Source organism: Mobula hypostoma, chromosome 22 (genome assembly GCF_963921235.1).
Source record: "Mobula hypostoma chromosome 22, sMobHyp1.1, whole genome shotgun sequence".
Classification (NCBI taxonomy): Eukaryota; Metazoa; Chordata; class Chondrichthyes; order Myliobatiformes; family Myliobatidae; genus Mobula; species Mobula hypostoma.
This window is the reverse complement of record NC_086118.1, coordinates 49654913-49668076: the sequence shown is the minus strand read 5'-3', so window position 1 is coordinate 49668076 and position 13164 is coordinate 49654913. Positions and strand designations below refer to the sequence as shown.

General features: G+C 42.4%; 1 protein-coding gene across 1 annotated transcript in view; it reads right to left on the bottom strand.

Annotated features, from left to right (window-relative positions):
* Positions 1 to 13164, bottom strand: part of rptor (regulatory associated protein of MTOR, complex 1) — a 500247-nt gene that overhangs the window by 152524 nt on the left and 334559 nt on the right. The window contains exon 21 of the mRNA XM_063030532.1: positions 5081 to 5199. Coding sequence (XP_062886602.1) covers positions 5081 to 5199 — 119 coding nt within the window. The remainder of the gene's footprint in view (positions 1 to 5080; positions 5200 to 13164) is intronic.

Below are 13164 nucleotides of genomic sequence, written 5' to 3'. Positions count from 1 at the left end.
TCCTGTCCCATGATCCTCTCATATCCCTTTTGCCAATCACCTGTCCAGCTCTTGGCTCCATCCCTCCCCCTCCTGTCTTCTCCTATCATTTTGGATCTCCCCCTCCCACTTTCAAATCTCTTACTAGCTCTTCTTTCAGTTAGTCCTGGCGAAGGGTCTCGGCCTGAAACGTCGACTGTACCTCCTCCTAGAGATGCTGCCTGGCCTGCTGCGTTCACCAGCAACCTTTGTGTGTGTTGCTTGAAATTCCAGCATCTGCAGATTTCCTCGTGTTTGCGTCTTGCAAATGACATCATGTCAATCAGTTCAATTAAAAACTAGTTAACTTGGTCAATAGATTATCTGGCCATTACAACATTGCTGTCTAAGAAAAAGGATAATTCTGCATAGAATCAGGTTGTTTGAATCACCCAGGTTGACCATCTAACAATTACACTAATCCTGCATTAATTCAGTTTCACCCTCCCTACAGACCATAAGGCGTTGGAGCAGAATTGGGCTATTAGGCCCATTGAGATTGCTCTGCTATTCCGATATGGCTATTCTCTCTCTCTCTATTGACCTCCTTCTCCTGCATTCTTCCCGTAACCTTCAACACCCTTACTAATCAAGGGTTACAGCATCAAGGCGTTACCATAGAACTGGGCTCTTGCCCGCAAATGGGCTGACAAATTCAAATTAGGATTAGTGGAGACAATGAAAGAAAACTTAACATTTTAGTGATCCTTCAACACTTTCTGCTTCTATGACAAATCCGTCAGTAGAACTCAGCAGGACTTCTTTTTGGTTGGATCTTTTGGCTGATTTAGCTCTCAGATGGGATAATCAGTTGGCATGTAAGCAAATACTGCAGGCAGTTGAAATGCAGAATGCATGAGCTTAAGGCCAGCATTCTGATCCTGTCTGCTAATGGTTGAATTCAAAAAATAGAAATACAATGTCAAATTCATTATTTCCCTAAAATATGGGAAGCTAAGTAAAGCTGAGTGGGATAAGGAATTTTGATTGTGACCAGCACTCTGTACATCCACATGCTGTGAAATAAAGCAGTCATTTGATTCAGATCTTGTCTCACTTCACCACACATTTAGTCCATTAGCCTTAGGAAATATTATGGAAGCATTCGTGCAGGAGACACATTTACCCAGCAGCAATCACAAAGGGAGATAATTGTTACAACCGTGAGTTATGCTCTGGTATAAAGTGACACAATCCATTGAGACACAATTCACATAAAGATAATACTCTTTTACATAAGTGACTGACACCACTGAAGACACGGAGGTATTTACAGAACACCTCAATTATTCCAGTAATTTACAGTCATACAACATGCAAAGTAGCCCTTCGACCTATCACCAAGTACCCATAAAACATAGGAGCAAAATTAGGCTGTTCAGACCATTGAGACTGCTCTGCCATTCCATCATGGTTGATTCATTATCACCCTCAACAGCATTTTCCTGCTTTCTCCCCATAACTTTTGACACCCTTACTGATTAAAAGTTATCAACCTCTGCTTTAAATATATAGATGCAAGAAAAAGTTTGTGATCCCTTTGAGATTATCTGCATTAATTACTCATAAAATGTGGTCTGATCTTCATCTAAGTCACAACAATAGCCAAACGCAATCCGCCTAAACTAATAACAAACAATTGTACTTTTCTTGTCTTTTTGAGCACATTGTTTAATCAATCACAGTCTGGGTTGGAAAACGTATATAAACCCTTGTATTTAATAGCTTGCAGAACCTCCTTTAGCAGCAATAACCTCCACCAAACATTTTCTGTAGTCGCTGATCAGACTTGCACAACAGCGAGGAGGAATTTTAGACCATTCCTCCATACAAAACTGTTCCCATTCATCAATATTTTTGGGATACCCTGCATGAACAGACTTCTTCAGGTCATGCCACAACATCTTATGTGGGTTAAAGTCTGGATTCTGATTTGATCATTCCAAAACATGAATTTTCTTTTTTAAAAACCAGTCTGTTGTTAATTTACTCGTGTTTTTGATCCTTGTCCTGTTGTCAATTTCTATTAAGTTTTCAGGTGATGGGCCACTACCCTGCCATTCTCCTATAAAATGTCTTGATACAATTCTGAATTTATCGTTCCCTCAACAATTGCAAGCTGTCCAGGCCCTGAGGCAGCAAAGCAGCCCCAAGCCACGATGCTCTTCCATCATGCCTCACAGTTGGTATGAGGTTTTGGTGTTGGTGTGCAGTGCCCTTTTCCTTCCAAACATAGCGGTGTGCATTTCTACCAAAATATTCAACTTTTGAATCAACTGTCCACAGAATATTGTCCAGAAGCATTGTGAAACATCCAGGTGGTCTTTTGCAAACTTGAGATGTGTAGCAATGTTTTTTTTTTTGGAGAGCAGTGGATTCCTCCATGGTGTCCTTCCATGAACACCATTCTTGTTCAGTGTTTTTTATAGTGGACACATGAACAAGTTCTAGAGATTTCTGCAGGTCTTTTGCTGTTCCCCTTGGGTACTTTTTCAATTCCTTCAGCATTGTACATTGTGCTTTTGGTGTGATCTTTGCAGGACTCCGGCTCCTAGGGAGAGTAGCAATAGTACTGAATTTCCTCCGTTTCTGGACAATTTCTTACTGTGGACTGATGAACACTCAGGTCTTTAGAAATGATTTTGTAACCTTTTCCAGCTTCATGCATCTCTACAATTCTTCTTCTAAGGTCCTCTGAAAGCTGGTTTGATCAAGGTATGGTGCACATACATCTTTCTTGAGAAGAGTAGGTTCTGGTAGTAACCTGATGTTATGTGTCTTTTTTTTATAGGGTAGGGCACCTCAACAACCCACACATCCAATCTCATTGCATTGATTAGAACACCTGACTTCAAACAGCTTTTGTAAAATGCATTACCCCAGAGGTTCACATACTTCGTTAGACAGAGACTGTGATTGTTTAAATGGTGTACTCAGTGTTGATGAGGAGTAGTACAAATGTTTGTGTGTCATTAGTTCACTTTGTGCGTTTGTCTATTATTTGACTTAGATGAAGATCAGACCATATTTTATGAGTAATTAATGTAGAAAACCAGCTAATTGCAAAGGGGTCACAAACATTTTCTTGCAACTGTACCTAATGACCTGGCCTCCATAGCCATTGTGGCAATGAATTCCACAGATTCACCACCTTCTGTCTGAAGAAATTGCTCATCTCTGTTCTAAAGGGACATTCTTCTATTCTGAGGCTATGTCCTCTTGTCCTCGACCCCCTCAATATAGGAAACATTCTCTCTACATCCATTCTATCTTGTCCTTTCAGTATTTGATAGGTTTCCGTGAGTTCCCCTGCTCCTTCTTCCAAACACACTAGTAGGGATCCTAGAGGCATGAAACACTCTTGATACAGATTCCAATTTCTTATTCTCCCTATCTTGCACCATTTATCTACACACCAGGGGAAATTTACTGTGCTTAATTAACCCAGCAGCACTCACAGCTTTGGGATGTGAGAGGAAAATGGAGCACCCAGAGGAAACCCATGTGGTCACTGAAAGATCATGCGAACTCCACAGACAGCACTGGAGGTCAGGCTCACTAGAATTGTGAAACCCATATTCTACTTGTGTGTGACTCTAGCATCTTTGCTGCCATTCATTACAACTTCCCACTTATTTTTTTTTAAATAAAAGTTGAATGGCTTCTATTTTGTACTCAAAATTCATTTTATCGGAAGAAGTTATAACAACAGTTACTGGAAAATTCTAGTGAACAGATTGTGGGAGGATATTGAGCTTTAAGAACAGTTGTGTGTTTTAGTGTAACTTTCTCTTGCAAGACAGAATTAGTACTATCATAACTGATGAGTCATAAAAATTAACTGCCTCTTGCAAGCATTTAAAATTGTAAGGGGTACACATACATAAACATATGAGATATGAATTATTGAGCAGATGCATTATTTGGCATACCTCAGAAGCCAGACCTGAGATATGGAGTGGACAGTCTGCCTTATGAGGAATGGCTGGACAAGCCAGGATAGCACTGCCGAAGTTTAAAACCGGAGGCAGTGGACTGAAACATACAAGATCCTGAGGCATCTTGGCAGGGTGCAACTAGAACCAGAGAGTACAGCGGCTGAATAGAGGGATGTCAATTTGGAAGGAGATGAGGCGAATTTCTTTAGCTAGAGTGTGGTGAATCTGTGGAATTCGATGCCGCAGATGGCCGTGGAGGCCAGGACACTGGGTGTATTTAAGGTGGAGGTTAATAGGTTCTTGATTAGTTGGTCATGAAGGCAGGGAGGGCAGGGGAATGGGGTTGAGAGGGAAATTGATCAGCATGACTAAATGGCCGAGCAGCCGGCCAAATGGCCTAATTCTGCTTCTATGTCTTATGGTCTTAACTGGAGAGGACGTTTCCCTTGTGGGAAAATCTAGAACCAGAGGTCACTGCTTAAAATAAAGGGTCACCAAAATCCAATAGGTGAGGCATTTTTGTTTTCTTTTGGAGGGCCATGAGCCTTTGGAATTCTCTATTTTAAAGCTCTGTGACAGCAGATTCTCTGAATGGCTTTAAGTTGGAAATAGGTACTGTACATACTTTCTAAGAGGGTGAAAATGTACTGCGTGTAGATGGGACTGCAGAATTAAGATCAGAAGCCGCTCAGCCGTCATCTTCTTAAATGGCAGAGGAGGCTTGAGCAACTGATTAACTACTCTTGCTGCTAATTCATATGCACTTAAGGAACATGCTTCCTAATCATAAATCATTGCTATGAAAGAGGAACCTTGCATTGTGAGCTGCAGACAATTCTGTAGATAAAACTAGCTGCACAAATTTTACATAACGTCGTGACATCTTTGCACATTCAACTGAACCAAAAGATGATGTAGATCATCATCTACAGCTCATCCAAAAGATAATATAGCACTTCTTCAGATTTACTTCTTTAAATGTTCCATCTTAAAGGTTATGTACTTGGGAACCAGACTGACACATAATTTCTGGTTGAGATGGAAACACAAAATCTGGCGCTTGACAGGAATCCAGTATGACACTTTATAGCATTTGGTTTCAATGTCATTATAGTCCACCGTACCTTATAAGCAGTGTTGTTGAGCACCTTCATAGCAAGGTCAGAGACCTCTGGGAAAGGATCTGCTGCCAGGTGAAGCAGAACACGCCAAATCTGAGTATAGACGCTGTTAAATGACACCCCTGTGAAAAAGAAAATGGTAAATGTTTAACCCATTAGTGATAACAAATCCGCAAGTCGTTCACCTATCAACAGATCAGAACAAGACTGAATTCCGGTAGAAATTCATCTCCTATGTTACAAGGTTACACTAATATGCTTTTGAACTGCTTAAGTCAACTTCAGTAAAGTTTCTGAAACAGACTTTACGGCATGGTAGTTCTGGAGTCAAGTAAGATGTTATTCCTGTTAATAGGAAATGTCAGCCCTTGACTTTGTTAAATGTGTGGACGCTGATGTACAGGCAGCCATCACAGTGTTCCTGACAGATCAGTGTCTGGGTCCAGTGGCAAGATGACTGCGGACACTTCATTGCTGCGGCCTTCCTCTGCTTTCACTGCCGTTGTGATGTGTTATCACTGTCCACCAGCTTCACCACTGAAGTCTTAGTTGGATCGCTCTTTGGCTGGAACCTCCCCTTGACCATACCGCCATGGTAAGCTCCAGACAGCATCTATTTTAGGATCTCAGGAACCCACAAGCCTCTCCATCTCGTCAAGGAGCGTAGTAGTTATTGTATGGCATGTTTAGCAAAAGACATTCTAAGAAATGCTGTGATGTGGAAGTGTTGTTACTGAGACAAAGTGAGGGCTTCACTGAATGTCAGGCTTCAGTAAGGAGGTGAGCAGAGAGTAGATAAGGTCTTCTTTTCCTTCTCTCTCTTAGTCAAAAGGACTGGGGATACAAGACAGTAGTTGGGTACAAGGGGTAGTATTGGAAGGATATTTTTAAGATTGTTAGAATGAAACTAGTGAGTTACCACAGGGACTAATACTGGGACCTTTGCTTGTTACATAAACTAATGACTGTATATGAACGCACAAGGTATGATGAGTAAGTCTGCAGATGACTCTGAAGTGGGTGTTGTGGAAAACAGGGAAGATTACAGAAGGCTACAGCAGGATATAGATCAGATGGGAATCTGGAAGGAGCATTGGCAGATGGAATTCAACCTTGACAAATGCAGTAATGCATTTTGGGAAGTCAAAAGGGAGTAGGACATACAGTATACAGTAAATATTTAGGCACCAAGGAGTATTGATAGCTGAGGACCTTTGGGGTTCAAGTCCATAGTTCCCTGAAAATGGCAACACAGGTAGACAGAGACCTGTGTTGGCTGGAGTCAGGGCCTTGTACATTGGCTCTTGGTAGGGTCACCCATGCGGGTAGAGGCCATACTAAGAGTGGTCCCCCAGTCCTCCAGATTTGGGGGTTCAGCTCAGGGCTAACAACCTTGACTGGTCAAAAAGAAAATGTTATGGAAACCTTGTATATCCGAGTGCAATGGTACAGAGATGGAGAGCTTTCATTGCTGCCCTCAACACCAGTGGCGTAGCAGGCAGTAAGTAAGTAATAGAAGGATTTGGACTTAAGGCAGGCAAATGGAATTAGTGTGGAGAGGTATACAAGTAGTGGGCTAAAGGCCCTGTTCTTGCATTGTACAACTCTATGACGTTAAACAAGTGGAGAATGAATTGAGTACCTCTCAAATAAGTCTCCTTAATTGGCAATTACATTTGTCATAATTTAGTAGTTAATACCTGATTTGCCAACTCATCACTTTACTCTCAAAAACACATCTCAGCAGGACCTCTACAGCTTTAAAATGCAGTATACAAGAAAAGTCACCAATCCCCCCCCCCCAAATTTCTGTCAGACCTTACCAGAGAAGTAATTAATGAACTGTAATGTTACAAAGACCGTCGATACCTTTATTTTACACTTTTATGGAACTCATTAGTTGAGTGCTTAGAGCCAATTCTTTCCTAACCCAGTAATGACACAGATTCTGACCTAATACATCACTCGCAGCACTAAGAACACATAATTATTTTGATGCTGTAGGATATATATAAATAATTCAGCAGGCAAACAATTGATAATGAAGCTGCAACAATTCCTGTGCTGTGAAGGATTTAATAGCTGCGGGTGCTGCAGCTCAATGTATTAAAATTACACACCAACAAACAACCATTTAGGAATAGATATTAAGATTCAATTATAAATAGGTTTGCTAGCATTTGACAGTAAGATGACCAAAACAAATACTCATCTGAGATACACACGCAAAATGCTGGAGGAACTCAGCAGCTCAGGCAGCATGTATAGAAAGGAATAAACAGTCGATGTTTCAGGCTGAGAAACTTCATCAAGTCCTGATGAACGAGCTCGGCCCAAAATGTCGACCATTTATTCCCTTCCAGAGATGCTGCCTGACCTGCTAGGTTTCTCCAGCATTTTATGTGTGTTGCTCTGGATTTTCCAGCATCTGCAGAATCTCCTGCATTTACTCATCTGAGATATTGCACCATTTATAGGGAAAATAAATTTGGTGCACATCGCCAAGGGATTGCTTGTGAGGCAAGTGAAAGCGTTTCAATGGCAGCAGCCATGAGTTGAAGGTGGAGAAAGGGGTGAGATTCACAGCAGTCTGTTACAAAGTCAATTTACTTCAAAAAGAGTGAGTTTATTTACATAGGCAAAAAAAACTCAGATTCACTGCACTGTAACATACAGTGAAATGTGTCCTTCACACTGAAAAGTTGTTCCAGCATTGTGTGTGTGTGTGTGTGTGTGTGTTGTTCTAGACTTCCAGCATCTGCAGAACCTTGCGTCTATGACTAACAACAAAAAGTGGTTGAGGCAGGTACAACAGTATCATTGAAACGCTTACTTCCTGCCCGTTACGCCACTGGTGTTTAGGGCAGCAATGAAGGTCCTCCATCTCTGTCTGTCTTTGGCCATCTTCTCTATTGTGTCCCAGATGTGGTTCAGTGTCCTCATTTCTGCCTCTACGGTATGGCACCAAGTTGCTTTTGATCTGCTCATTTCCTCCGCCCTCCAGGAGTCCAATGACGTACCTGGTCTTGGCAGTGTTCAGGGCTTCCTTCACCATGCGACTGGTTTCCGCTCGGTTTTCACTACTGTCAGCTATGTGGAGTCCCAGGTGGAAGGGCCCCCTTTTCATGCTAAATTGCTCTATTTCACCCGAAGGATGTACTGGGGTCAGCCCACAACTGTCGTCAAACGTTCAAGAGCTAACAGGTATGCCTATAAGGTTCAGGCGTACAACATAAAACCCTTTCCTTTCATCCACCCATCTGCTAACCATACACACCACCCCCACCTCAGGCCTCCAACCTCAAGACAAGCTGCCTCTGGGCCTCCAAACCCTTCCAATTAAAGCAGGCATCTGGGTAGTGAGTCACATCACACATTCTGGAGCGTTTTAGTTCTGTGGAGTGGAGTGCTTGGGGTGAAAGTGGCACCGGCACTATGGATGCTGGTCAGAAACACGGAGGAGACGAGTTGACTGGAAGAAAGCACAGTGCTCCTCGGGGATCGACATTAGCACCACTGAATAGTTTGAGATTTATTAATGACTCAGACACTGGTCAAAGGTTACACTTTCAACATTTTGACTGGAGTAAAGCCTTCAGCAGACTTTAGAAGGACACACAGTGGATTCCACTGATGAAATGGACTAGATGCACAAGGATCTGATGCTGAAAAGTGTGGAGAGAAGAATGAGAGCCAGCATTAAATAAATGCCATTAGTTTAATGGGGCTCGGCATGAACAGAGACCAGGAAGCGTCTAGGCATAAGTATTAGAGGAGCTGTACAAAAGCACACAAAATCATTGGTTTTATCAGCTGCACCGTAGAACACAAAATCAACGGTGTTATGCTAAACACTTTATTCATTGCAGTTAAAATACTTAAGAATTAAAGATCTAAAAAATTAGAGAATAGCATTATTTATCACATGCACATCGAAATGTACAGTGAAATGTGTTGTTTGTGTCAAATCAAATCAGTGAGGATTGTGTTGGGCAGCCTGTAAGTGTCACCATGTTGCTGGTGGCAATGCGCTCACAATGCTCGCTGGTGGTTTATTTTAACAAAAATGTGAAGGTAATTGAAATTCTTCTGAGGAGATTTACCAGAATACAAGGGTGATAAAAAAAAATGTGTTGCACAGGTTCACAATCCCTTATCCGAAATCCTTGAGGCCAGTTGCATTTCAGAATTCAGAATTTTTCGGATTTCGGACCACCCCCCCCCCCCCCCCGATACCAAAAAACACGTATGCTCAAGTCCCTTATTTAACCTGGCTCAGTGAAGTGGGCTTTAGGACCCAGCAGCGCACCAAACCACGTCCTATAAGACTGACTTACGGGAGCGAACAAACTAACAGTGTAGAAGAAAATTAGAGGGAAATTTTCATTCTAAAGACTGTCCAGTCTTTTGAAGAGGAGGATTCTAGGCCTAGGCCTACAGACAATTCTGATGAGGTTAATGATGAAGAATTACAATCTTCTGAGTCATTTCACTGCACTAGTGCAACAATAGACACAAAAAAAGTCCATCTTTTTTTTTTACAGAACTATAAAAGTTTAATTGCACAACAAATACACAAAGTACAAATGTTAAATATTTACAAGACAGCAAATAAATTCAAATTAAAATATGATTACTACTGTCTATAAAACAGTCAATTCCCTGGGTGGCCCACCGGTCCTAGAAATTCCCCACTGTACTCATGGTGACCGCATGCTCCCTCTCAAAGGATAGCTGGGCATAAACGTACCCTCAGAAGAGGGGCAGGCAGTTGGCTCTGGCAGAGCCCTTGTCTTTCCGCAACCTAGACCTAGACCTAGACCTGTGAACGGCCATCTTGGCTGGGCCCAGAAACAAGCCCACGAATAGATCCTCATCGTAACCCACCCCCTTCTGTACTGGGTGCCCGAATACAAGGAGCATGGGGCTGAAGTGTAACCAGAAACTGAGCAACAGGCCCGTCAGACATTCAAACAGGGGCTGCAACCTCTGACGCTTCATATAAGCATGGTACACTGATTCCTCCTGACCACAGAACGAACAAGTGGATGGGGTGTCAGTGAACCTGCTTAAAAACCTGTTGCACGGTGCTGCCCTATGCAACACCTTCTACCCCAGGTCCCCAATGTACAGGGGAAAGACTTCTGCATAAAGAGATTTCCGCTGGGGACCTCCTCCCCTGCCAGATGGTAAAACAGATCGCCAAGGCGAGTCTGGTCGGCAACGAAGGCATAGAAGTGAAAGGTGTGCAAGAGTAGCCCGTAAAAGAAACGCTTTGGAGAGTCATGGAAAGGTCCAGTAGGCATCCCTGTGAGACGGCTCAAGTTACGCAGGACCCTCTCCCGTGTGGTATCCTGAGGTCTGCTACCGATGACCAATTCCAGCCTCCTCACACTTACTGTGACAGAATGGCAGAATGGAGACCAATCCCCTCGTAGCTAGAACACCGTCCTCCACTGGCGCAGGAGCACTGTGTCCGGATGAGACTAGAGCCCGTACCCTCAACAGCTCTCGGTAAAAACGAGGCAGTCCCTTCAAAATGGTGGCAGCAGCTGACGCTGTCCGCTGGAAGCCGTGTGCCCAGCTGCAGGCAGTGTCCCCAGCAGAGAAAGTGAGTCACATGCGCAAGCCATCTTGGGGGTGGGGAGGGGGTGATCATTATGTAGGTATCTCTGCAGGGTCCTGAGATGCAGAGCCACCAGATGGGTGCACACACACACCACTGACTGAGCACCCTCCGTGATTTTTAGACTCAGGACCGCAGCAGAGACCCAATGCCCCCTGTCGCCCCAGAAGTCCACCAGCCTCTTCTGGGTCCTGGAGACAAAAGCAGTGGGTGGAACTAAAGTAATCACTGGTACCAAATTTTTACAATGAAAGCTACTTATCAATGGGTTTTACATGGACTGGTGATCCAAGTTGTCCTATTCCATTGTGCCTTGTCTATGCAAAAAAAACCATACAAATATAGCAAAAGGTCCAGCAAAATTGAAAAGACACAACTACAAATCACAGCCATTGACACGTAAAAGTGCTGATTATTTTAAATGACTGTTGGAATCTTAAAAAACAGATTAAAGTTTTTGAAAATAAAGTCACAGTCAGTAAAAGGATGCAGGAAGCAAATTATTCAGCCGCTTTAAGACCAGTTCATTCGAGAATGTTTAAAAAACCGTGAAAACCTGGACAAAGAACACACCAATCTCCTGCTACATACAGAAATCTAATTGCTTAGCAGAGGAAAAGTTTTCAACAGGGTGTTTGAGTTGAAAGGTGAATTGCAGGAGTACTTTCAAGAAAATAGTAGGCCAGTGCTTTGAAGATGAAGAATGGCTGCAGAAACTAGCCTACTGAACAGATATTTTTCACCATATGAATCAGTTGGATAAGTCTTTGTGAGGTTCTGGAGAAAATGTGTTGAATTCAAGTGACAAGATTCTTGGATTTAAAAGGCAACTGAAACTTAAGAAAAATCATGTTGCAAAAGGAAATCTTGAAATGTTTCCACTGCTGCTTGGGCTTGAGAGTGAGGATGGATATCAGAAAGTCTCGGTTCTTATTGAAAACCATCTGGAAGAACTGCAGAACAAAATTGAACAGTATTTTTCCTCCCTTTCAACCGTGTATGACTGGGTGAGGGACCCTTTCCTCTGAAACTTCTGCTCAGCCTGAGAACTTGACTTTGAGAGAAGAGGAAGAACTTTGTGAGCTGCACTCTGATCAAGCACTCAAGATGAGATTTACTGACCTGCCAGTGGACAAGTTCTGGATTTCTGTGAAAGAACAGCATCCTGCCATTCACAGGAAAGCAATGAACATTTTGTTGCAGTTCTCAACTTCTTACATGTGCGAGCAAGCTTTTTCTTGTTTAACAACTATCAAAAGCAAGGATAGAAATTGTCTCATTTCAGCTGAAGGTGAAATCTGTGTGTGCTCATTTCATTCGACCCAGAAATGAGAAATTTATCATGTTTGCCTTAGGAGCATTTAAAATTATGAAAGAGAAAGAAAGAGTTGTTTCAAGAAAGGTAAGCTAAGCTTAACTATCTGTTTTTTTTAAAGAAAGGTTGGCTAAAAATTCATTCTCTACTAAAAAGAGCTTTGACAATTATTTTCGGGTTGTTATATCTACAACTGACTGATCACGCTAACCCGTGAGCTCTAGATATAATAATTTTTATGCAGGGGTTCTCTGAGACTTCAAAATTATTTCAAGGGTTCCTCCAGGTCAAAAAGATTGAGAAAGGCTACTCTAACCTATACCTTTTCACATCCTCGTCACAACTCATTTTCCTACCAAGCTTTATTTCTTCAACAAACATTGATATATTATACTCTGCAATCTCATTTAAATCACAGATCTCTCCTGTGACTAGCTCAGATGGGCACTCAGTCCTCAGAGTAGCTGACTAGTTACTGCATATTAAGCAGAGAACAGCCTGTTTTCCCTAGGAACCGAAATTTTCTGCAATAATTATGTGATGAGAGGATTGTCTTATGATTCTAAACAAATTGGGGCTGTATTCTTTGAAGTTTAGGAAAGTAGGGTGAACATATGGATACACATAAGATTCTGAGGGGGGGCTGACAGGGTGGTTATCGAGATGCCCTCATTAGTGGGACAGTCTAAAATGAAGGACCATAGAGGAGGGAGTGGCAGGCACGTAAAACAGAGGTGCACCGAATTATTTATTTTTTTTGCAAAGTATTGTGATTCTCTGGAGGGCTGCGGAAGCTAGATCTTCAGTATTGAAGGTGGAAGTAGATACTTTTTTGGAAGATCCGTGAATAATCGGGTAATGATGAGTTTGAGTACAGAGAGGAAATTAAGAACCTGGTGGCATGGTGCGAAGACAATATCCTATCCCACAACGTCAGCAAGATGAAGGAATTGGTTGTTGACTTCAGAAGGAGTAGCGGACCGCACGACCCAATTTACATCGCTGGTGCACAAGTGGAACAGGTCAAAAGCTTTAAGTTCCTCGGGGTCAATATCACAAATGACCTGACTTGGTCCAACCAAGCAGAGTTCACTGCCAAGAAGGCCCACCAGTGCCTTTACTTCCTGAGAAAACTGAAGAAATTTG